Below are 22,487 nucleotides of genomic sequence, written 5' to 3'. Positions count from 1 at the left end.
GGCCCTGATATTTTAAAATCTCCTCCTCCTTGGCATCTCCAGCAAGTTGCCGCTGCTGGTGAGCTTCGCTGTCTGCCCTGTTGACACGATGGGTTTCTAGTAGGGGACGCCATTGATGGAAGATCTGTGAAGACAATGCTCGCCAAACCCCTGACAGATGTCACATTTGACTCAGCAACTCAGGGCGGGGTGGGGGAAATTCATAAATTCATTTATTTCACAAATACATGTTGAATTTTTACTATGTGCCAGGCATAGTACCTGCCGAGTCAAGCCCTCGAGGAAAAAAAGCCATTAATTAGTCAACGTTCGAGCTCACATTCTAATTCTCAACTTCGTGATTTGTTAATCCATCTTATAGGCGAAGAAAGCGAGGCATAGACAAGGAGCCGAGCTGAAACGCTAGATTCCGGTAGGGGTCTGAGCCATCTCTCCCACCTGGAGGCGCGGTCTCCATTCCTCTGAAGCCCTTTGTGCGGCCCCCTTCCTCGCTGAGTTCTGGGCTGCAGCGGCAGCACTCTGCTCTAGCACTAACTCTGAAGCTGCCAGGGCAGCGTCAGCGGACAGATGAAAAGGTGCCGGGACATGCCGGCTGCCAGCCGGAGTTCCGCAAGCTCAGGCCTTAGGGCGGGGCGTGGAGGGGAGGCCCCGCCCCTCGCACGACGGCCTTAAGTGTGCGCACGCGTAGGGGGTCGCTCTTTCTCCGGGCGGTGGCACCGCCCACACCCTGGGACGTCAGCGGCGTGCGACGTGCTTTGCTGTATAAATGCGGTGGCGCCCGGCCTAGGGACACTTCGGTCCTGAGCGCTTGGGAGTGCGGTCGTTTGCTGGCGTAGCGGCCAGAGCCTGAGCTAGCCTTTGCTCTTCGCTGTGGCATGGCGGACGAGGGGAAGTCGTACAGCGGTCAGTACTGGTCTTCGGGTCGGGAACCGACTATCTGGGGCGTGGGTGGGCGGCGCTGGCCTAGGCCTCAGCCCCCGGGGCGTGAGGCCGCTAGGGGCCCGGCGTCCGCGGGGAGCGGCGCGCGGGGGGCCGGGCACTGGAGGTGGACACCCGAGTTGTTGACTCCTGGATTCCTGCTGGAATCCTGGTGTTGGGGGACCTGCGGCTCGGAGTGGGTGGCTCGGGGGGTAGGGTGACGGGATTCCTTTGAACTTTGTGGGTGGTTGATGCCTGTCAGTTCGGTTTGGCGGCCTGACTCTTCCTTTAATGTGAGTTAGTGCCCTGCTCGTGGGCTGCCCTGGTGCCCTATTTTTTACTGCGTCCAGTCGGTCTTGAACCCTCGGGCCTGGGCTTTGGCTTAACATTCGAGACTTACACATCAACTGGATGTTCTAGTCTGAACACTACACTGGGTGTTAGTTCTTTTGTAGTAGTTAGGAGTGCGTGGTGGAGGTTGAAACCGTGAATTTAAAACTGTCGTTTTCCACCCCCTTAATGTGGAATAACAACAGTATTTCTTAAGAGTGTGTGGGGGGAGGGGAAATGAGATCATTCCTATCAAGTGCCTGAAGCATAGTGGCCGGCACTGGAGAAAGTTCTCAGTGAATGTTAGCTGCGCCTTCTATGTTCTTTTTTCCTAGGGTCATTTGTTGAGATTCATTGTTTACAGAGTGCTCGGTATTAGGCAGACCTCTTTTGGGAGTTAGGGACCTTTTTTAAGACGCCAATCCTACACAGCATGAATCAGAAGGTCATCTTCCTGGAGAGCATTCCAGGGTCCCTGGTTAAGCACCCTAGCTTGGCACTGCCGCTAGAGCCTGAGTCTAGAATTTGTCTCCTGAGTTAAAGGACATTTCTGTGCATGGAAACGAAGAGCTCTTCACAAAACTTCAAAGTGGCAATTTGAGAACAAGGAGAATTTTTAGAGGATCCTTAAACTGGTCATATTTGTAACTGGCATCTGTACTGTATAGACAAAGTACCGAGTGGCAGATTTCAGGTGGCTTTCAGAGGTCTGATTTGTGTTCAGTTACACTTTTGGGTCTCACATTTCTATATCCTGCTTCTCTCTAATTCCAGTTTCTACTTCATTTTTCAAAAGCCCTACACAGTTTTCCGGTAACTTTTCCCTGATGCTGCCCTGCCACAGAGAGGGTTCTTTCCTGTGGATAGGCAGCGAAGTTTTCGTGGAGATGGCCTCTGTAGTTAGTATGTATCTCTTCCAATAGTTCAGAGTACCAGAAACTACGATTGCCACACCAAGCCGGACCAGTTACTTACTTCTAATTTGTATTCCTGTTTCTAACTCTAGAACACGATGATGAGCGTGTTAATTTCCCTCAAAGAAAGAAGAAAGGCCGGGGTCCCTTCCGGTGGAAATATGGTGAAGGAAACCGTAGGTCTGGAAGAGGCGGTTCTGGTATTCGGTCTTCCCGCCTTGAGGAAGATGATGGAGATGTGGCAATGAGTGACGCCCAGGATGGTCCCCGAGTACGATAGTAAGTGACCAGTTGGTCTGGTTTGAATTTAGTGGCTCATGAGATTATATGGCCCTTTTACTCTCCATGTCATTTCCCTTCCCACCTGTTACAGTGAGAAATGCCAGGACTAGCGTAGTGATTAAACAATCTTAGTTGTAGTCCCACTGACAGTGCAGGAAGGTCTTTGAGAAGAGTTTGCTAGCATTTGTGGTCATTTTATTCTCTGCTTACCCACAGCAACCCCTATACCACCCGACCTAACCGTCGGGGTGATACTTGGCATGATCGAGATCGCATTCATGTTACTGTGCGGAGAGACAGAGCTCCTCCAGAGAGAGGAGGGGCTGGCACCAGCCAGGATGGGACCTCAAAGAACTGGTTCAAGATTACAGTGAGTACTTTGAGAAAGTAGATGGTGCAGTAGAGATAGGAGGCCACGTTGAGAGTGGAGATGTTTAATTTTATTCCACAAAAATTATTCTTTTTTTTTTTTTTTTTGAGACGGAGTCTTGCTCGGTCGCCCAGGCTGGAGTGCAGTGGCGCAATCTCGGCTCACTGCAAGCTCCGCCTCCCGGGTTCACGCCATTCTCCTGCCTCAGCCTCTCCGAGTAGCTGGGACTACAGGCGCCCGCCACCACGCCCGGCTAATTTTTTGTATTTTTAGTAGAGACGGGGTTTCACCCTGGTCTCGATCTCCTGACCTCGTGATCCGCCCGCCTCGGCCTCCCAAAGTGCTGGGATTACAAGCGTGAGCCACCGCGCCCAGCCTCTTTTTTTTTTTTTAAATGGAGTCTTGCTCTGTCACCCAGGCTGGAGTACAGTGGCGTGATCTCGGCTCACTGCAACCTCCGCCTCGCGGGTTCAAGCGATTCTTCTGCCTCAGCCTCCCGAGTAGCTGGGGCTACAGACACCCACCACCACGCCCGTCTAATTTTTGTATTTTTAGTAGAGACGGGGTTTCACTGTATTGGCCAGGCTGTTCTCGAACTCCTGACCTCATGATCTGCCCGCCTTGGCCCCCCAAAGTGCTGGGATTATAGACATGAGCCACCGCGCCCGGCCCAAAAATTATTCTTGTCAGCTGATTACTCCACAGTCAAGTATCTATCTTTTCTCCTAGGAATCAGTGTCTTCCAACACCTTAGAGCAGGTTCAGAGAAGGGGTGGAAGAGAAATATGAAAATTGTGGTTGGATGTCTTCATTTGGCTCAGGCTGAGTGTTGGGGCTTGGAGTCCCTGGAGTTCTCTGAGGGGCAGGCAAGGCGTAAATAATATCTTGGAACTTTTAGAATAAATAAAATTGATTATTTTTTTTTTGAGGGATTATAAGTGTAAATGGGCTGGGTACAGTGGCTCTTGCCTGTAATCCCAGCACTTTGAGAGGCCGAGGTGGAGGATCACTTGAGGCTGGGAGTTCAAGACCAGTCTGGGAAATACAGCAAGACCCCTTCTCTACAGAAAATTTTAAAATTAGCCGGGCATGGTAGTACATGCCTGTAGTCCTAGCTACTCCAGAAAGCTGAGACAGGAGGATCGCTTGAGCCTAGGAGATGAAGGCTGCAGTGAGCTATGATCGCACCACTGCACTCCAGCCTGAGTGACAGAGTGAGGCCCTGTTACTAAGAAAAAATAGTAAGTGTAAGTAGACAGAAAGGAGTTAAAGAATCTATGTGTATCTCAAGTAGAAAACCTAGTACTGGTCCTTTCTTTAGATAGTCTTTTAAAGTTTGGTAGAAGGTATAAAAGGCATTGTATTGGGTCTGCTATTCAGCCTTACTTATCCCTTCTTGTCTCTTTCTCTCATTTCTAGATTCCTTATGGCAGAAAGTATGACAAGGCATGGCTCCTGAGCATGATTCAGAGCAAGTGCAGTGTGCCCTTCACCCCTATTGAGGTAAGACAAGGCCTGAGTGGCTGGCTGGCCAGGCACCAGGGATGGTGAAGGGGCAAGCTGGACTCCCAGTGTAATGCCCCTCCCCAAGGGCTCTGGGCTCCCAGTGTAATGCTCCTGTTTCCTCTTGCAGTTTCACTATGAGAATACACGGGCCCAGTTCTTCGTTGAAGACGCCAGTACTGCCTCTGCATTGAAGGCTGTCAACTATAAGATTTTGGATCGGGAGAACCGAAGGGTGTGTTTAAAGGGCCTGGCTTGGCTGGAGGTGGGAGTTGGTGCCCAGAACAGGGACTGGGTCTTGGTCTTGCGGCTTAGGCTTCCCTACAGTTTTCTGTGCCCTTTGTGTCTTCCTTCCAGATATCTATCATCATCAACTCTTCTGCTCCACCGCACACTATACTGAATGAACTGAAGCCAGAACAAGTAGAACAGCTAAAGGTGAGGCAGGCTCAAATTAGATGTTTCCAACCCAGTCTTATCACTTCTCACACCCCCACCCTACACACACAACCCCAGTGACCACTAAACCCTTCTTTTTCCTCTGTAGCTGATCATGAGCAAACGATATGATGGCTCCCAACAAGCCCTTGACCTCAAGGGCCTCCGTTCAGACCCAGGTATGGTTGACAACAGTTCTCAGATAGGTGGTGACAAGGTGGGATCTGTCAGGGAGGGAAAGTTTGAGGATGTTTTACTCCTAATGTTGGCATGGGCAAACCCTCTCAGTCTTCCCTTTCCTTCCCTTCTGCTTCCTGAAGATTTGGTGGCCCAGAACATTGACGTTGTCCTGAATCGCAGAAGCTGTATGGCAGCTACCCTGAGGATCATTGAAGAGAACATCCCTGAGGTAAGGCCTTTGGCCCAGTATTAGGCATGAGGAAGCAGGGTGCGTTAGATAGGAAGTGGCTGGAGGGCAGATTCGTCTCTGATCCACTTGCTGGTGGTGCTTCCTCTAAACTCTTTTCTCCTCACAGCTATTGTCCTTGAACTTGAGCAACAACAGGCTATACAGGCTGGATGACATGTCTAGCATTGTTCAGAAGGCGCCCAACCTGAAGATCCTAAACCTTTCTGGAAATGAAGTGAGAATTGATAGCTCGGCTATATTTTTGAAGGGGTGGGTAGAGGGTGTAGAGAGTTTGTCCGGTGATGGCAAGAGGCAAGAGAGAGAACTCAGGCCAGATGTGCTGGTTTGTGACTGTAATCCTAACACTTTGGGAGGCCAAGGCAGGAGGATCACTTAAGGCAAGGAGTTTGCACGCCTCTAGTCCAAGCTGCTCCAGGGGGCTGAGGTGGGAGGATTGCTTGAGCTCAGGAGTTCAAGGCTGCAGTGAGTTATGATTGTGCCGTTGCATTCTAGCCTGAGCAACCTGTCTCAAAAAAATTTTTTTTAATTTAAAAAATAAATTAGTCGAGCATGATGTCACATGCCTATAGTCCTAGCTACCCAGAAGTCTGAGGTGGGAGGATCTCTTGAGTCCAGGAGTTTGAGGCTGCAGTGAACTATGATCATGCCACGGCACTGAACTTGGGTGACAGAGTGAGACCCTGTCCCAAAAAAAAAAAAAAAAATTTTTAAAAGATTAAAAAAGATCTCAGAGCTAAGCGTAGGGACTGGGGGTATGGGGAGCCAGCTGGCTGTCTTCACCAGGGTCTCCTCCCTTTTTTCCTTCCACCCTTTGCAGTTGAAGTCTGAGCGGGAATTGGACAAGATAAAGGGGCTGAAGCTAGAAGAGCTCTGGCTCGACGGAAACTCCCTGTGTGACACCTTCCGAGACCAGTCCACCTACATCAGGTCAGTTGTAGCCTGTGTCTCCCCTCCTGGGGACCTTCACCCCCTCGGAGGCTGAGCTAATGCATCCTGACCAGGGCCCGTCTGCGGAGATGTGCAGCCCTGAGCTGGAACCACCTGTCCTTTGGGAGGAACGCGTGCTCCCCCTTTGGTCTGTCTATGTCTTCCAGCTTTGTCCTGAGATCTTCTCTCTTCTCTTCTGACCTGACTATCTGTTTGCTGGGTCTGTGGCCTTTCTCTTTCTTCCTGAACACAACCTTTTCTAGAATCTCCCTACCCTGTTGTTCCAGGAAAGGCATCTCCCTTTCTACTCTGACCAGAGGGTGTCTTGTACATACGCTATAGATGGGGTTGCCTTGTGCCAAGAGCCTGGTGTCCATGGGTTGAGGAAGCCCTCCCTACCTGGGACTTCCTGCTGAGATGGGCCTTCCCTCCTTTATACTGTGATGGTCCCTCTTGCCCTTGTGCCAAGAGGTACCCTTTTCTCAGGATCCACTTTCCCAGGGCTGTTGCTGTCCATGCCGAGGTTGAGGCCTCCTAGGGGCTGGTGGCATGCAATCTGTCTCTCTCGCTCAGTGCTATGAGCTGGGCTCTCCCTGAAGAAGAAACCTGGGTTCCCCAAGATGTGACCAGAGCTGGGGCCCCGCCAGCAGGCGAGGGAATCCCAAGGCAGGTGCTGGGCGTGGAGGCCACGGGGGCATAGGCTACCAAGGAGACAGAGAACTGACCCCCTCGGGGGCGCTGCCTCTCCCTCACTCACACACTGCACGTCACCCTGTTTGGCCCCGGTGGATGGCTGGTTAGCCAGAGACGGGTAAGATTCCTCAGGGAAGGAACAACCTAAGACAGGCACAGTCGCAGAGGGGCCATCAGGAGAGAACTTGGGGGCAACAGAGGTGGGGCATGGACCCTCACCCCCACAATCCTGCAGGGGCCTGAACCCTCACACCTTCTGAGGAAGGTCTCCTGCCCCCATGGCTGCTTTGCTTCCCACGCCCAGCTCAGATCGGGACCCAGGTAGCAGACAGAGACCTGGCCAACAGCAAGTGCCCACTCACCACAGCAAGGATTTGTTTCTCATTTCTACCTTGGACCACAGGGATGGGGCAGCTGAAAGAAAGGGCTGTGTCAGGGTGTCTTTCTCCCTTTTCTCCCTCATTTTTTAGATGCTTTTTTGCCTTGTAGTTCTTTCCCTTTTTCTTTGCTTTCTCTCTCTGTCTCCTATACCTCCCCATCTCTCCCTTGCCCCTGCCCCATCCTGCCTTTTTCTCTTTTTCCTCCTTTTCCTTTCCTTTCTTATTCCTTTGCCTCTCCTCTTCCTGAGCCCCACCTGCTCATCTCCCTGCCCTAACATCCTGTGCCATCCCTCTGGTGTGTTTGGGTCTTGGCCAAGGCCAGACCTGGCAGAACTGATGGATACCTGGTGAGGCAGCGGAGCCCCTGGGCTCCCACCCCATTCCCTCCTCCCGGGGCTGCACAGGTGAGTAGGTGGAAGGTAAGGGGGGCAGGGAGGGGAAAGAGGTCCTGGGCTTAAAGCCTGGGCTTGGAGTACTGCTCCTTGACACTCAGGGTCAGGCAGAGAGAAAAGAGACAGCCTTCAAGGCAGTCCATGTCTGGGTGCCCCGGCTCAGGTGGGGAGTGGGGACCATTTTTCCCTGAGCACAGGCTGGGAGGGAGTGGAGGGATGAGCAGGATGGGATGGGCTGTCCCTCGGGTTTGGTATATTTGCTCCTAGAGCAGCCCAGGAGGCACGGTGGCTCTGAAGCATCACTCACTTCTGTCCCGTTCTTGACAGCGCCATTCGCGAACGATTTCCCAAGTTATTACGCCTGGTAAGTCCATAATTTTTTCATTCTAACAAGCACAGCATCTCTCACTCACAAGGATCCTGGTTAGTTTTCTTTTTCTTTTTCTTTTTCTTTTTTTATTTGAGACGGAGTTTCACTCTTATCGCCCAGGCTGGAGTACAACGGCGTGATTTCAGCTCACCTCAACCTCTGCCTCCCAGGTTCAAGCGATTCTCCTGCCTCAGCCTCCTGAGCCCAAGTAGCTGGGATTACAGGCATGTGCTACCACACCTGGCTAATTTTTGTATTTTTAGTAGAGACAGGGTTTCACCATGTTGGCCAGGCTGGCCTCGAATTCCTGACCTCAGGTGATCCACCCACCTCAGCCTCCCAAAGTGCTGGGATTACAGGCATGAGCCACTCGCGCCAGACCCCCTTTTTTTTTTTTGATGGAGTCTTGCTCTGTTACCCAGAGTGCAATGGTGCAATCTTGACTCACTGCAACCTCTGCCTCCTGGGTTCAAGCAATTCTCCTGCCTCAGCCTCCCGAGTAGCTGGGATTACAGGTGTGTGCCACAACACCCGGCTAATTTCTTTGTGTATTTTTAGTAGAGATGGGGGTTTCAACCATGTTGGCCAGGATGGTCTTGAACTCCTGACCTCAACTAATCCATCCACCTTGACCTCTCAGTGTGCTGGGATTACAGGTGTGAGCCACTGCACCCAGCCTGGATTCCTGGATACTTTTCATGATGCTTTTACACTTGACTTCTGACCCTTTTCTCTTAGTTCTTCAGTCTACTTATGCATCCAGCCTTTTTCTCTCTGGTTTAAACTGTCAGCTTTCTTTTTTGTTTGTTTTGTTTTTTTGAGACAGGGTCTGGCTCTGTCTTCCAGGCTGGAGTGCAGTGGCGCAATCGTAGCTTACTGCCACCTTCGCCTGCCAGGCTCAAGTGATCCTCCCACTTCAACCTCCCAAGTAGCTGGGACTGCAGGCATGCACCACCATGCCCAGCTAATTTTTGTATTTTTTTTGGTAGAGATGGGTTTTGCCATGTTGTCCAGCCAGGCTGGTCTCAAACTCCTGGGCTCAAGCCATCTGCCTGCCTCGGCCTCCCAAAGTTCTGGGATCACAGGTGTGAGCCACTGTGCCCAGTCTACACTGTCAACTTTTACTTCCTTTCCACAGGATGGCCATGAGCTACCCCCACCAATTGCCTTTGATGTTGAAGCCCCCACGACGTTACCGCCCTGCAAGGTAGGAAGCATGGTAGGAAGAGTAAGAACTTGTGTGTGGAGAGAATACTGCTTCCATGTTCCTAATACCTGTTTGATTTCAGGGAAGCTATTTTGGAACAGAAAACTTGAAGAGTCTGGTCTTGCACTTCCTGCAACAGTAAGTATCTCAGGGTCCCCCCTCCCCACCCCAAGGTTGAGGGGGAATGGTGGGCAGACCCAGGCACACATCAATCTTTTGGTGTTTTGTTTTGTTTTGTTTTGTTTTGTTTTGTTTTGTTGGACAGCGTCTCATTCTGTCACCCAGGCTGGAGTGCAATGGTGTGATCTTGGCTCACTGCAACTTCCAGTGATTCTCCTGCCTCAGCCTCCCCAGTAGCTGGGACTACAGGTGTGTGCCACCACACCTGGCCAATTTTTGTATTTTTCGTAGAGGTGGGGTTTCACTTTGTTGGCCAGGCTGGTCTCCAACTCCTGACCTCATGATCCACCTGCCTCTTCCTCCCAAAGTGTTGGGATTAGAGGCATGAGCCACCGCACCCAGCCATTTTTTTTTGTATTTTTAGTAGATATGGGGTTTCGCCATGTTGCCCAGGCTGGTCTCGAACTCCTGGGCTCAAGCTATTCACCCACCTCAGCCTCCCAAAGTGCTGGGATTATAGGCATGAGCTTTTATGCTGGGGCACAATTCACTCTTGGGAGCTACTGGGTCCTTTTATGGCTGTAGACCACAGAGCCATACTTTCGCTTTTGTTTTTCCCATAGGTACTATGCAATTTACGACTCTGGAGACCGGCAAGGGCTCCTGGATGCCTACCATGATGGGGCCTGCTGTTCCCTGAGCATTCCTTTCATTCCTCAGAACCCTGCCCGGTTAGTATCACATCCCAGAATCTGCCCGAGACCACTGGGTTTCCCAGCAGATACAGGGCAGCACCTGCTGGCAGCACTGCTCTGAACACCACGTCCATTCCTTTTATTCCCCCAGAAGCAGCTTGGCGGAGTATTTCAAGGATAGCAGAAATGTGAAGAAGCTTAAAGACCCTAGTAAGTGTGTGATACGAACAAAATATGATGGGAAAAGGGCATGGGAAGGAATCAGTCATAGAACTCAGGAGTGTGTGGCAGCACCACTGAGCTTTCTCCTCTACCCACAGCCTTGCGGTTCCGGCTGCTGAAGCACACGCGTCTCAACGTTGTTGCCTTCCTCAATGAGTTGCCCAAAACCCAGCACGACGTCAATTCCTTCGTGGTAGACATAAGCGCCCAGACAGTAAGCTCCTGCTTGTGCCTGACAGAAGCCTAGAATTGGGGTGGGGGTGGCATTTAATAGGCAAGGGGGGGCACTCAGGCTCTGAGAAGTGTACATTGTACCTTGATGCTGCTTCTCTTTCAGAGCACACTGCTGTGTTTTTCTGTCAATGGAGTCTTCAAGGAAGGTAAGAATATTTAGAGTACTGGGTTTATAGCATGGTCCCACCCCCAGCTAGAATTTTCCTCAGCACTCTTAGCTTCCCAGCTACTTTCTCTCTCATTTTCTTTTTGAGCTCCTTCTCCCATTCTGCCCCCAAGCCGTCTTGGCTTGGCCTACCTCTCCACCTGTCCTGTCTGGATATGGGAAAAGCCTGGGAGGACTTTGGAGTCAGGCAGTTCTTAGTTTCCATCCTAGTTTTGGTTGTGTGGGGCTGTGGACAAGTAACATTACCTCTAAGACAGATTCTTTATTTGTAAGATGGGGTTAGTAATAGCCATCTCATAGTGGTGCTGTAGAAAGTAAACTGAAGTGACTTACAAAGTGCTTGGCCTGGGGCCTGGCATACAGATGCTATCAGTGGATTAGTAGTTATTACTTTTTTTTTTGAGACGGAGTCACACTCTGTCACCAGGCTGGAGTGCAGTGGTGTAATCTTGGCTCACTGCAACCTCCGCCTCTTGGGTTCAAGTGGTTCTCCTGCCTCAGCCTCCCAAGTAGCTTGGACTACAGGTGCGCACCACCACGCCCAGCTAATTTTTGTATTTTTAGTAGAGAAGGGGTTTCGCCATGTTGGACAGGATGGTCTCGATCTCTTGACCTCGTGATCTGCCCGCCTCAGCCTCCCAAAGTGCTGGGATTATACGCATGAGACACCGTGCCTGGCCGCAGTTATTACTATTGTCCTTTCTGACCTGACCCTTCACCCCACCTCTGCTTCCCTTATACCCTTATATACTTAATCATCCCTCTCTGACCTGCTAGGATTCTTTATATCAAAGAAGACCATGATTCAAGAAGCTGTTTGTAAACATAAAGCACTAGTGACCCTAAGGTGTTGTTGCTGTTCTCATTGCAGTGGACGGAAAGTCCCGGGATTCTTTGCGAGCCTTCACCCGGACGTTCATTGCTGTTCCTGCTAGCAATTCAGGGTAAGTATTGTGCTTTTGGATTGGATACCAGTCCTAATCCATGGCCAACAGTGTGGTAATTGGAGGGTAGAGTCAGTCTTTGGGGTGATTTCAGAAAGGCAACAGGAAATCAGAGAAAGCTCACATAGTCGTTAAGAGCCAGTTAATAGCTTAGCTCTGGAATTGTACCATCTGGGTTTTCATCCTGGCTCCACCACTTCTAGCAAGTAGGCTGCTGCCTCATCTGAAAATTCATATAACAATATTCACTTCCTAAGTTTGTTGTGAGGATGAATTAAAAAAAAGAGCTAAAGTCCATGGGTTGGGAGAACTCTAGTGTGTTTGGTAGATAATCCTTCCAAACATTGATTCCATGGGAGGGGATAAATGATAAAAGGTGACAATAGCTAAGAGTAGGAGGGGGACTTTGTGGATATTGAAAGAATCAGAGAATAGGAATGATGTTGGGAGGATGACGTTATCTATCTAGCTTTTTAAGTGCTCTTTGTCCTCAAGGTTATGTATTGTAAACGACGAGCTATTTGTGCGGAATGCCAGTTCTGAAGAGATCCAAAGAGCCTTCGCTATGCCTGCACCCACGCCTTCCTCCAGCCCGGTGCCCACCCTCTCTCCAGAGCAGCAGGAAATGTTGCAAGCATTCTCTACCCAGTCTGGCATGAACCTCGAGTGGTCCCAGAAGTGAGTACTGGGCATGTGTAGGATGGGGGTGAACTGAAGTAGGGCTAGTAGTAAATAATGAGAGCTCCTGACAGTTTGTTTTTTTTTTTTTAAAGACAAGTCTTACTCTGTCATCCAGGCTGGAGTGTAGTGGTGATCATAACTCACTGTAGCCTCTAACTCCTGGACACAAGCTATCCTCCCACCTCAGCCTCCAGAGTAGCTGGGCCTATAGGCATGTACCACCTATTTTTTTTTTTTTTTTTTGAGGTGGAGTCTTGCTCTGTTGCCCAGGCTGGAGTGCACTGGTGTGCTCTTGGCTCATTGCAACCTCTGCCTCCTGGGTTCAAGCAATTCTCCCATCTCAGCCTCCCGAGTAGCTGGGATTACAGGTGCACACCACCATGCCTGGCTAATTTTTGTATTTTTTTTTTTTTTTAGTAGAGACAAGGTTCACCATGTTGGCCAGGCTGGTCTCGAACTCCTGACCTTGTGATCTGCCTACCTCGGCCTCCCAAAGTGCTGGGATCACAGGTGTGAGGCACTGCACCCAGCCAAATTTTTATTTGCTTGCTTGTTTGTTTTGAGACAGGGTCTCACTCTGATGCCCAGGCTGGAGTGGTGTGATCACAGCTCACTGCAGCCTCAACTGCTAGGGCTCAGGTGATTCTCACACCTCAGCTACCTGAGTAGCTGGGACTACAGGCATAGGCCACAGCACCTGGCTAATTTTTTTGTATTTCTTTGCAGAGATGGGGTTTTGCCATGTTGCCCACCTAGGCCTCCCAAAGTGCTGCGGTTATAGGTGTGAGTTACTGTGCCTGGGCTCCTGAAATTTTAAAAGGCAAAACTTTTGGCTGCTTAAAAAAACGTAATAGTTGGCCGGGCGAGGTGGCTCACACCTGTAATCCCAGCACTTTGGGAGGCTGAGGCGGCCAGATCACGAGGTCAAGAGCTCAAGACCATCCTGGACAACATGGTGAAGTCTTGTCTCTACTAAAAATACAAAAATTAGCAGGGCTTGGTGGTCCACGCCTGTAGTCCCAACTACTCGGGAGGCTGAGGCAGGAGAATTGCTTGAACCTGGGAGGCAGAGGTTGCAGTGAGCCGAGATCGCGCCACTGCACTCCAGCCTGCTGACAGAGCAAGACTCAGTCTCAAAAAAAAAAAAGCAAACAGAAAAACACAAACCTGATAGTCTGTAAAAAATTTGCCTGTGCATAAATTAGCATAAAAAGCTTAAAGGTAAAATGGAAGTTCGTTTTCATATACTGTTCTGCAACTTAGTTTCTTTACTTACACCATGAACATCTTTCCCTACCACTGTAAAAACTTATCTTGGGCTTCTTGACAGCTATTTAATATTCCTTATCTTTGAGAAGCCATTGGTAGAACTTTTGGACTTTTACTAATTTCTCATTTGTATAAATAGTGCAAGGATGTATAAGAATGTACATATTTGTTGGCAAACTTGGGTGCTTTTATGGAGTGGACTTTCAACTGGCATTTAGGGGTCAGAGTTCTTACAGAGCTGCCTGTTCTTCCACTCCAGGTGCCTTCAGGACAACAACTGGGACTACACCAGATCTGCCCAGGCCTTCACTCATCTCAAGGTAAGGTCTGGAAATACAGTGGCAAAAAGACTAGGATCTCTGGGCCTCCAGGAGGTCAGGTTAGCTGGTGTTGCCGAGTCGGGAGGGTAGGCCTGCCTCAACTGACCTTCATTTTTCTCCAGGCCAAGGGCGAGATCCCAGAAGTGGCATTCATGAAGTGATCATAGTCATGCCTCAGAAGCAGCCCCCCTGTAAATAGTCCTTGGATATTACCATCTGGTTGTCATCTGTCATCTCCTCCTGTCTGGCCCGAGGCCGCCCCGCGACTGTGACCGAGGGAGGGAGGGCTGCCTGATCCCTCTCCTCGCCTGCCTTCTGGAAGACTTCAGAAGATTGAGCCTCACTGGTGCCAGGAAGCCAAAGCTTACTTTGTAGAACTGACACTAAACTACCCGAAGGATTTAGGTGCTTTGTGTACTTAACCCCAGGACCTCCTTACTTTTTAATATAAAGAGTGATGTTGTATTTCGTGTTCTGTGTGCTGGATTGGTTGTCTCCTCCCAGCCCTGAGCGGGTGGGGGTGGGGGCGGGCCCTCTTGCGGGGGCGCCCAGGGAGGGCGGAAGGCGGCTCTGCGGCAGGAAGCCCCACCCCGGAAGTCGGCTGGCCATGGCGGCGCCTTGGAGGCGATGGCCCACGGGGCTGCTAGCCTTGCTGCGGCCCCTGCCCACCTGCCGGCCCCTGCAAGGCGCGACGCTGCAACGGGATGTGTTGCTCTTTGAGCATGATCGGGGCCGCTTCTTCACCATCCTCGGGCTGTTCTGCGCGGGCCAGGGCGTCTTCTGGGCCTCCATGGCTGTGGCAGCCGTGTCCCGGCCCCCGGTCCCGGTGCAGCCTCTGGATGCGGAGGTCCCAAATCGTGGCCCCTTCGACCTGCGCTCCGCGCTCTGGCGCTACGGTCTGGCAGTCGGCTGCGGCGCCATCGGTAAGACGTGGGGTGGCGGGACACGACCTTCCCTATAGAGTCAGGGACTCCCTATCCAAGAGTGGCGGGCGGGCTTTACCCCACAGAAATTCGAAACTCTGGCCGGGCGCGGTGGCTCACATGCTGAGAGGCCGGAGGCGGGTAGATCACTAGGTCAGGACATCCAGACCATCCTGGCTAACACCGTGAAACCCCGTCTGTACTAAAAATACAAAAAATTAGCTGGGCGTGGTGGCAAGCGCCTGTAGTCCCAGCTACTCGGGAGGCTGAGGCAGGAGAATCAATTGAACCTGGGAGGCAGAGGTTGCAGTGAGCCGAGATGACGCCACTGCACTCCAGCCTGGGCGACCGAGCGAGACTCCCGTCTCAAAAAAAAAAAAAAAAAAAAACTGCGAAACACTGATGTCTCCGAGCGCCGCGCCCTGTCATAGCCTAGGCTGAGGGCTGCCCTTTACTCTGCGACCTTGAGAAAGGTCCTTAAAGCTCTTCATCTTCCCATTAAAATGGAAACGGACATCTATTAAGGTTGTTGGGAGGAATAACGGGATTCTTGGGTATAACAGGAGCTCAGTACTGCACTCCAGTCTGGGCGACAGAGTGAGACTCAGTCTCAAAAAAGAAAAAAAAGCACTCAGTAAATACTACTTTCATCCCAAAAATTTCTTATTCAGAGGGCACTGGAAAGGTCGGTACTTAGATGTCCAGTGAAAAACCCCTCACCCCAATCTCTGCCCTTCCTGCAGGAGCCCTCGTACTCGGTGCTGGTCTTCTCTTCTCTCTCCGGTCTGTGCGCTCAGTGGTGCTTCGAGCTGGAGGGCAGCAGGTGACCCTCACCACTCATGCTCCCTTTGGCTTGGGGGCCCATTTCACAGTTCCTTTGAAGCAGGTATCTTGCATGGCCCACCGGGGTGAAGTCCCTGCCATGCTACCTCTGAAAGTCAAAGGCCGACGCTTCTATTTCCTCTTGGACAAAGCTGGACACTTCCCTAACACAAAACTCTTTGACAATACTGTGGGTGCCTACCGGAGCTTGTGAAGAAATGGCCTCAAGTCACTCACCTCTCCAAGAGGAGGATAAAAACTGAACCTTGGGGAGCCAGGTGTGTTGGTTCACACCTGTTGTAATCCCAGCACTTTGGGAGGGTGAGGCAGGAGCACTGCTCAAGCCCAGGCTGGGCAACATAGCAAGACCTTGTCTCTATTTACAAAAAAAAAAAAAAGCGCCAATCTTAGAATGGAGTAACAACCAGGGTCACACAAGGAGGTCAAGATTCATTAGTAACAAATAAAGAAGCAGTCATCCCTAGGGCAGCTGCCTGACAGTACCTCTAAGTTTCAATCCATGTCTGCTTAGCCTTCACTCCTTCTTCCTATCTAGTTGTACTTTAACATCAGAAACTCACTACTAAGATGAAGACAGTAATATAATATTTTGCTACAAAAACAGCTGTTGGAAGAGGTGGACGGGGGCCTGTCATTACGTTCCCCCCCTCCACCCCCCCGCCGAAAGGAAAACTAAGACTCCCAACATAAACAGGGCCTTGTGGGGGAGAGGATTACAGGCACTTGGGCATGGAGTCTTCAGCTGCAGGAAGCACTCTGGTTATTCTTCAGGAATGGGAAAGGCGTGACCCAACGAGAGCATCTGTCTCAGAGCTCCACTCAGGGTCACCCCTCTCCAGAGGCCGGTATGGGGTGGCTTCAGACTTCCACTGCACGACCTGGAACACCAAGACCACACACCACAATACCAAATTCACCCAAGAAGAGGTCTGTGGGAGACAGGGACAGGATTGTCAGGAGTGGGACCATTTCAAATCCATTCCTTCCCACCCACACACCACTCTTAACTGCTGAATTTTAAGCTGACAACCCCTTCAGCTCCTCTCACTGGTGAGCCAAGCTCACAATACACTGGTGAGCACCCACACAGCTACAGATACTTCTGTGAATCTTTCCTTCTATCCTTGGGTCTCACTTCAGCATTGTGTAGGTTGGAGTAAAACTGCAGAGCAGTTCCAGGGGGTGTCCATGGAATTTTCTGGGCTTCAGAACAGCTGTGAGGTCAAAGAGACAGTTGTGAGAAAGCGTGATAGTTTATATCCGAGGCACACCTGTGCCCAGTGCCCTGTGAGTTGAGAGCAACCGATGGTGATAAAAGGAAATTACAGGACCCTGCTGCAGAGGGAAGGTAGTCAGCCCCAGCCAGGCTTCCCTCCCTCTCTCATTACCTAATTGTAGTGTTCAAGGAGATGATGGAGTTGCAGAGAGACCTGGTGCCAAATCGAAGGATACAGGCAGACACCAAGACCAGGAAGACGGCTATAGCTGAGATGGCCAGTGCAATGCGCAGCCCTATAGCACCTCTGAGAGGGAGAGAACAAGCCTTGTGGTGGAGGCGAGGCTCATCCTATCTCAGCCCCTGGCCCTCAGGGTTAGGCAGTCACCTGTGGGAGTCCTCGATGCAGCTGCTGTAGATCCAGAAGAGCAGAAGCAGGAGGCAGTAGAGGGCCAAGAGGCCAGAGGCCCCAGCTACAAAGTAGCACAGGGATGGTGCTGAGGGACGGGATAAGGCCAGGGAGGAGCCATTCAGGGTGGCCACACCATACAGGGGACATCTACCACTGAAGGAGCCCTGTGGAGAGAAGCTGCTGAGTCCTAGATTTCAGGTTAATGCCTCTAGATACAGTCTCTTGGTAGGGTGTCAGTGATAACCTAGGAATGGTCCTGCATTCCAGGAAGTTATTTGTGCACTGTCAATTCCTATTTCTGGGACAGGGATATTGATGGAGAGGGCCTGCTGGGGAATCAAACCTGCAGTGGCCAGAAGCATCAGAAAATAGGCAATGATTAGAGAATACAATGAGCATCAGAGAAGCCTCACAAGTTCTGGTCTCTGTACAGAAACTCAGTAAACCCAGGCCTTGTATATCCTTCAACAAATAACTATCTGTGAGGTGCTTTTTTTTTTTTTTTTTTTTTTTTTTGCTGGAGTCTCCCTCCGTCACCCAGGCTGTAGTGTAGTGGCGCCATCTTGGCTCACTGCACGCTCTGCCTCCTGGGTTCACGCCATTCTCCTGCCTTAGCCTCCTGAATAGCTGGGACTACAGGCGCCTGCCACCACCCCTGGCTAACTTTTTGTATTTTTAGTAGAGACGGGGTTTCACCGTGTTGGCCAGGATGGTCTTGATCTCCTGACCTCGTGATCGGACTGCCTCGGCCTCCCAAAGTGCTGGGACTACAGGCGTGAGCCACCGTGCCCGGCCAGTGTTTTTTGTTTTTTTGTTTTTGAGATGGAGTTTTGCTCGTCGCCCAGGCTGGAGTGCAATGGCACGATCTCGGCTCACTGCAACCTCCGCCTCCCAGGTTCAAGCGATTCTCCTGCCTCAGCCTCCTAAGTAGCTAGGATTACAGGCATGAGCCACCACACCCGGCTAATTTTTGTATTTTTAGTAGAGACAGAGTTTTGCCATGTTGGCCAGGCTGGTCTCGAACTCCTGACCTCAACTGATCCGCCTGCCTCGGCCTCCCAGAGTGCTGGGATTACAGGCGTGAGTCACCGCGCCCGGCGGATCTCTGAGGTTTTCTCATGGTATAAAATAGGCACCTTAGTGCCTACTTAATGAACCCATGTTTACTAACCAGATTACCTGGCTGGGGTAAACGATGTAAATTATTAGCTTCTACCTTTACGTCAGCGTTTTCTACATCTCTTATTTTGTCATTTAATACACTGTGCTACAATCATGTGGCAGCTTGATCATCTCCACTACACTATGCTTTATTTCTCGACACAGCTCAGCACAAACGGCTTCTGATTTAACGGATGGACGCAGGTTCTGCGTCCGACTTGTTTCAGAACCACAGTAAGGCTGTGCAGCAAGAGCCACGAAACCCGACTCTACTTAGTGCTTTAAGACGCTACTGACCCGTCCCTTTGGCGAGGGGACAACTTCGAAGTATGACCTGGCCAGGAGGAGCCACAAAGCGCGATTAGCCTCGCTGCATTTCAGGTACAGGCCGGCGCCAGCCGTGCCTCACCAGGTCCACCGGCTCCGAACAGCAGCAAGCCCGGTCGGAAAGCGACAGCGGCCTCGCCATGTCAGGACCGGCCAGCTCCCCCGCCTACCTGACCCCGCCCCGCAGCCGCACCTGGGTCCGAGTCAGCGCCGCGGCCGCCACGGCCCCGCACAGGAAGGCGGCAGCAAAGAGCGCAAGCTCAACGCGCTGCAGCCAGGGCAACGCCATGGCACTCTAACCACCAGGAAGCAGCAACCCCCCCAAAGCCCACCTTATCCGGCGCGACCCACGAAGGTGGAGGCGTCACTTCCGGGGGCGGGATTTATTTACAAAGACCGAAGCTGCCACTAACTCAGAGCGGCAAGTACAGCGAGTAGTCCGAGAGCGCCCACCGGCGGGCGGGGCGGCTGGTGCGGCCGATCATGGGCAGCTTCTGCACGTAGCGGGAGGCCGAGCTAGGCCCGTACGGCGCGGGGAAGGCAGTCTGGAAAAGGCGCCCGCGGCAGCGCCTCCCAGCCTGCCGCCCGGCGATGATGAAACGAAAGTGCGGGGCGCCGCGCGGGGCGAAACGACTCTTCTGGAAGACGTCGCGGGTGCCGGTCCCGGGGCCCTGCTGCCGGGGTGCCCCGCGCGCCCGATGCACGCGCGGCAGGGGCCTGCTCTCAGAGGCGGCGGGCCCAGAGGCCGACGCGGGGCCGCCTCCGCCGCTGCCCCGGGGGCTCTCGTCGCCGTGCGGGCTGACCATGGCGCTTGCTGTCAGCTGCGGCATCTTCCGCACCGAGTCCGGGGCTGCCGCCGGCTCCTTCTTGTCCCCAGGCGGCCGCGGAGCCGTAGGTGCAGGCTGGCCGGTGCCAAAGCGTGTGGCCAAGCTGTCACCGAAGAAGGCGTAGAGCTCCCGGTAGATGTCCGCCAGGGTCACCGAAAGAGAAGGGTCCTCCGGCCCCGCGCCCCCTGGCGGCAGCGGGAGGCCGGACCCAAAGCTGGGCTCTGCACCGCCCCCGGAGGACGACTCTTGGAAGAGAAGGCTGTCCCACGGCAGGTCGTCCAGGCGCCGGCACCCCCTGCCACCTGGGCCACCCCTGTTGGGCTCTGCTGCCTGGGCCTTCATCTTCAGCAGTCGCTCTACGGCCACCTGTAAGAGCCGAGGACTAAGGCAAAAAATTCGAGGAACCTGGGCCCATCAAATATTCCAAAGTAAGCCTGCTTGGCTGCTAAGCTCATGCAGGGAAGGGAGGCTGGAAGGGGACGGTACTCACCAGAATGGCTCCATAGACTTTGTGCCCATCTGCTTTGACCTGGGCATTAGATACTGAATAATCATCCAGCACAGCCTGCAAGTTTGTCCAGTAAGTGGACAGGTGTGGGTACAGGACTCGTTCTACTGCCTGGAAGGAAGAGAAGGAATGCAGTTAGCATCTCTTTGACACTTAGTCCCTCTCAAGGATCCTTTCCCATGAAAGACCTACCTTTATCTCTGATCCTAGACAGGGCTCAATCCTCCTAAATTCCCTGATTGGCATATTCAGCCATATATTTATTTGGAACCTACTGTATACCTAAGCTAGGCATTGGGAATAAAGATAAGGTACAAAGGGAGACAATAAAAAGTATACCCAATATTACTGCCCTGTGTGCCAAATAACGCTCATTACTGACAACTCCAAAATTTAGTTTGCATACTGCTACCCTATACAATCAGGCAAGTACTGGCTTCACTTAGATGTAAACCGAGACTCAGTTCAAACAATCTGCATAAAAACAACCAACTGGCCGGGCGCGGTGGCTCACGCTTGTAATCCCAGCACTTTGGGAGGCCGAGGTGGGCGGATCATGAGGTCAGGAGATTGAGACCACGGTGAACCCTGTCTCTACTAAAAATACAAAAAAAATTAGCCGGGCGGCGTGGCGGGCGCCTGTAGTCCCAGCTACTCGGAGAGGCTGAGGCAGGAGAATGGCGTGAACCCGGGAGGCGGAACTTGCAGTGAGTCGAGATCGGCCACTGGACTCCAGCCTGGGCGACAGAGCAAGACTCCGTCTCAAAAAAAAAAAAAAAAAAAAAAACAACCAGAGACTTGGACTCTGATTATACAATTTAAAATCCTGTGATTGGCCCCTGTGGCTCACGCCTGTAATCCCAGCACTTTGGGAGGCCGAGGCCAGTGGATCACCTGAGGTCAGGAGTTCAAGACCAGCCTGGCCAACATGGTGAAACCCCGTCTCTACTAAAAATACAAAAATTAGCCGGACGCAGTGGCAGGCGCCTGTAATCCCAACTACTTGGGAGGCTGAGGCAGAAGAATCACTTGAACTCGGGGGGCGGAGGTTGCAGTGAGCCGAGATCACACCACTGCACTCCACCCTGGGAAGCAAAGTGAGACTCTGTCTCAAAAAAAAAAGAAAGAATTAACTATAAGGAAAATACCAGCCAGGCGCGGTGGCTCACGCCTGTAATCCTAGCACTTTGGGAGGCCAAGGCAGGCAGATCAGGAGGTCAGGAGTTCGAGACCAGCCCTGGCCAACATGGTGAAACCCCGTCTCTACTAAAAATACAAAAAATTAGCCAGGTCTGGTGGTGAGCGCCTGTAATCCCAGCTACTCAGGAGGCTGAGGCAGGAGAATCACTTGAACCCAGGAGGCAGAGGTTGCAGTGAGCCGAGGTCGCGCCATTGCACTCCAGCCTAGGCGACAGTGTGAGACTCTGTCTCAAAAAAAAAAAAAAAAAAAGGAAAGAAAATACCATGCCAGAATTTACAAAAGTCTACAGACACTCAAGAAAAAGATGGGCCAGGTGCAGTGCCTCACACTTGTAATCCCAGCACTTTGGGAAGGCCAAAGTTTCACTTAAACCAAGGAGTTTGAGACCAGCCTGGGCAATGTAGGAGGACCTCATCTCTATTAAATAAAAAAAGAAAAGAAAAAGATGATCTAAATCTTTTTTTTTTTTTTTTTTGAGACGGAGTCTCGCTCTTTCACCCAGGCTGGAGTGCAGTGGCGCGACCTCGGCTCACTGCAAGCTCAGCCTCCCGGGTTCACGCCATTCTCCTGCCTCAGCCTCCCGAGTAGCTGGGACTACAGGCGCCTGCCACCCCGCCCGGCTAATTTTTTGTATTTTTAGTAGAGATGGGGTTTCACCCTGTTAGCCAGGATGGTCTCGATCTCCTGACCTCGTGATCTGCCCGTCTCAGCCTCCCAAAGTGCTGGGATTACAGGCGTGAGCCACCGCGCCTGGTTGATGATCTAAATCTTATTAAATACAAAAAAGAAATACTCCCCACGTCATTCTATAAGGCCAGTATAACCCTGATTCTAAAACCAGACCAGGACAGTACATGAGAGGAAACGTGTTTAATTTCACTCCTGAATATAGCAGACCCACAAGTAAATTAAAATGCATTACAGTCAAATAAAAGTTTTGGATTTTTTCTTTACGACTATCCCGTGACCTAGTTTAGTGTATAATGGAACTATAAAGATTGTTTACTATCAGGAAATCTGTAGTAACACTGGAAAATAAAAGCTGAAAAGCCTTCGGATCATTTCAAAAGATGCAGAAAAACCATTTGATAAAAATCCAATATAAATTGATGATAAAATTAAGAATATAGGCCAGGCACGGTGGCTCACACCTGTAATCCCAACACTTTGGGAGACCAAGGCGGGCGGATCACGAGGTGAGCAGATCGAGACCATCCTGGCTAACACGGTGAAACCCTGTCTCTATTAAAAATACAAAAAAATT

At 51.5% G+C, this 22,487-nt stretch overlaps 4 protein-coding genes across 5 annotated transcripts; 2 read left to right on the top strand and 2 right to left on the bottom strand.

The window, feature by feature from the left end:
* Nucleotides 1-736: 736 nt before the first annotated feature.
* On the top strand, nt 737-14,276 carry NXF1 (nuclear RNA export factor 1). 2 transcript variants are annotated; one of them, XM_032153135.2, is made up of 21 exons: nt 737-903; nt 2,255-2,441; nt 2,661-2,814; nt 4,234-4,317; nt 4,448-4,552; nt 4,675-4,755; nt 4,865-4,934; nt 5,076-5,164; nt 5,292-5,399; nt 6,003-6,112; nt 7,905-7,941; nt 9,086-9,154; nt 9,237-9,292; nt 9,898-10,005; nt 10,121-10,179; nt 10,290-10,405; nt 10,529-10,571; nt 11,463-11,535; nt 12,031-12,213; nt 13,745-13,805; nt 13,928-14,276. In XM_032153135.2, the coding sequence occupies exons 1-21, from the start codon at nt 876-878 to the stop codon at nt 13,964-13,966; spliced, it is 1,860 nt and encodes a 619-aa protein (XP_032009026.1). In that variant the 5' UTR covers nt 737-875; the 3' UTR covers nt 13,967-14,276. The 2 variants fall into 2 exon arrangements, 1 of the variants encoding a protein (XP_032009026.1); XR_009213544.1 differs by lacking the exons at nt 9,086-9,154; nt 9,237-9,292; nt 9,898-10,005; ... (5 more) ...; nt 13,745-13,805; nt 13,928-14,276 and adding an exon at nt 8,043-8,136 and having other exon boundaries at nt 6,003-7,941.
* Nucleotides 14,263-15,889, top strand: TMEM223 (transmembrane protein 223). The gene is made up of 2 exons (XM_032153137.2): nt 14,263-14,728; nt 15,472-15,889. The coding sequence occupies exons 1-2, from the start codon at nt 14,263-14,265 to the stop codon at nt 15,762-15,764; spliced, it is 759 nt and encodes a 252-aa protein (XP_032009028.1). The 3' UTR covers nt 15,765-15,889.
* Nucleotides 15,890-15,987: 98 nt separating this feature from the next.
* Nucleotides 15,988-18,976, bottom strand: TMEM179B (transmembrane protein 179B). The gene is made up of 5 exons (XM_032153138.2): nt 18,881-18,976; nt 17,176-17,363; nt 16,960-17,094; nt 16,707-16,785; nt 15,988-16,500 (listed from the first exon to the last, which is right to left on the bottom strand). Exons 1-5 carry the CDS (start codon nt 18,974-18,976, stop codon nt 16,339-16,341), a joined length of 660 nt encoding a protein of 219 aa, XP_032009029.1. The 3' UTR covers nt 15,988-16,338.
* Nucleotides 18,977-19,055: 79 nt separating this feature from the next.
* TAF6L (TATA-box binding protein associated factor 6 like) lies at nt 19,056-20,268 on the bottom strand. The gene is made up of 3 exons (XM_032153139.2): nt 20,215-20,268; nt 20,005-20,133; nt 19,056-19,880 (listed from the first exon to the last, which is right to left on the bottom strand). Exons 1-3 carry the CDS (start codon nt 20,266-20,268, stop codon nt 19,101-19,103), a joined length of 963 nt encoding a protein of 320 aa, XP_032009030.2. The 3' UTR covers nt 19,056-19,100.
* Between the last annotated feature and the right edge of the window lie 2,219 nt (nt 20,269-22,487).

The sequence above is a fragment of the Hylobates moloch genome, unplaced genomic scaffold (assembly GCF_009828535.3).
Source record: "Hylobates moloch isolate HMO894 unplaced genomic scaffold, HMol_V3 SCAFFOLD_5, whole genome shotgun sequence".
NCBI lineage: Eukaryota > Metazoa > Chordata > Mammalia > Primates > Hylobatidae > Hylobates > Hylobates moloch.
This window is presented reverse-complemented; position numbering and strand designations above follow the sequence as displayed.

Excerpts from the sequence above, each read along its gene's own strand:
- NXF1 (XM_032153135.2), top strand. The coding sequence starts at position 876 with ATGGCGGACGAGGGGAAGTCGTACAGCG. Across the intron at positions 2,442-2,660 it reads GATGGTCCCCGAGTACGATA|CAACCCCTATACCACCCGAC; the intron begins GTAAGTGACCAG and ends GCTTACCCACAG. Across the intron at positions 4,756-4,864 it reads AACAAGTAGAACAGCTAAAG|CTGATCATGAGCAAACGATA; the intron begins GTGAGGCAGGCT and ends TTTCCTCTGTAG.
- TMEM223 (XM_032153137.2), top strand. The coding sequence starts at position 14,263 with ATGTTGTATTTCGTGTTCTGTGTGCTGGATTGGTTGTCTCCTCCCAGC. Across the intron at positions 14,729-15,471 it reads AGTCGGCTGCGGCGCCATCG|GAGCCCTCGTACTCGGTGCT; the intron begins GTAAGACGTGGG and ends CCCTTCCTGCAG.
- TMEM179B (XM_032153138.2), bottom strand. The coding sequence starts at position 18,976 with ATGGCGTTGCCCTGGCTGCAGCGCGTTGAGCTTGCGCTCTTTGCTGCC. Across the intron at positions 17,095-17,175 it reads TGCATCGAGGACTCCCACAG|AGGTGCTATAGGGCTGCGCA; the intron begins GTGACTGCCTAA and ends TCTCCCTCTCAG. Across the intron at positions 16,786-16,959 it reads TCCTTGAACACTACAATTAG|CTGTTCTGAAGCCCAGAAAA; the intron begins GTAATGAGAGAG and ends TTGACCTCACAG.
- TAF6L (XM_032153139.2), bottom strand. The coding sequence starts at position 20,268 with ATGCCAATCAGGGAATTTAGGAGGATTGAGCCCTGTCTAGGATCAGAG. Across the intron at positions 20,134-20,214 it reads GTCTAGGATCAGAGATAAAG|GCAGTAGAACGAGTCCTGTA; the intron begins GTAGGTCTTTCA and ends TCTTCCTTCCAG. Across the intron at positions 19,881-20,004 it reads AAGTCTATGGAGCCATTCTG|GTGGCCGTAGAGCGACTGCT; the intron begins GTGAGTACCGTC and ends CGGCTCTTACAG.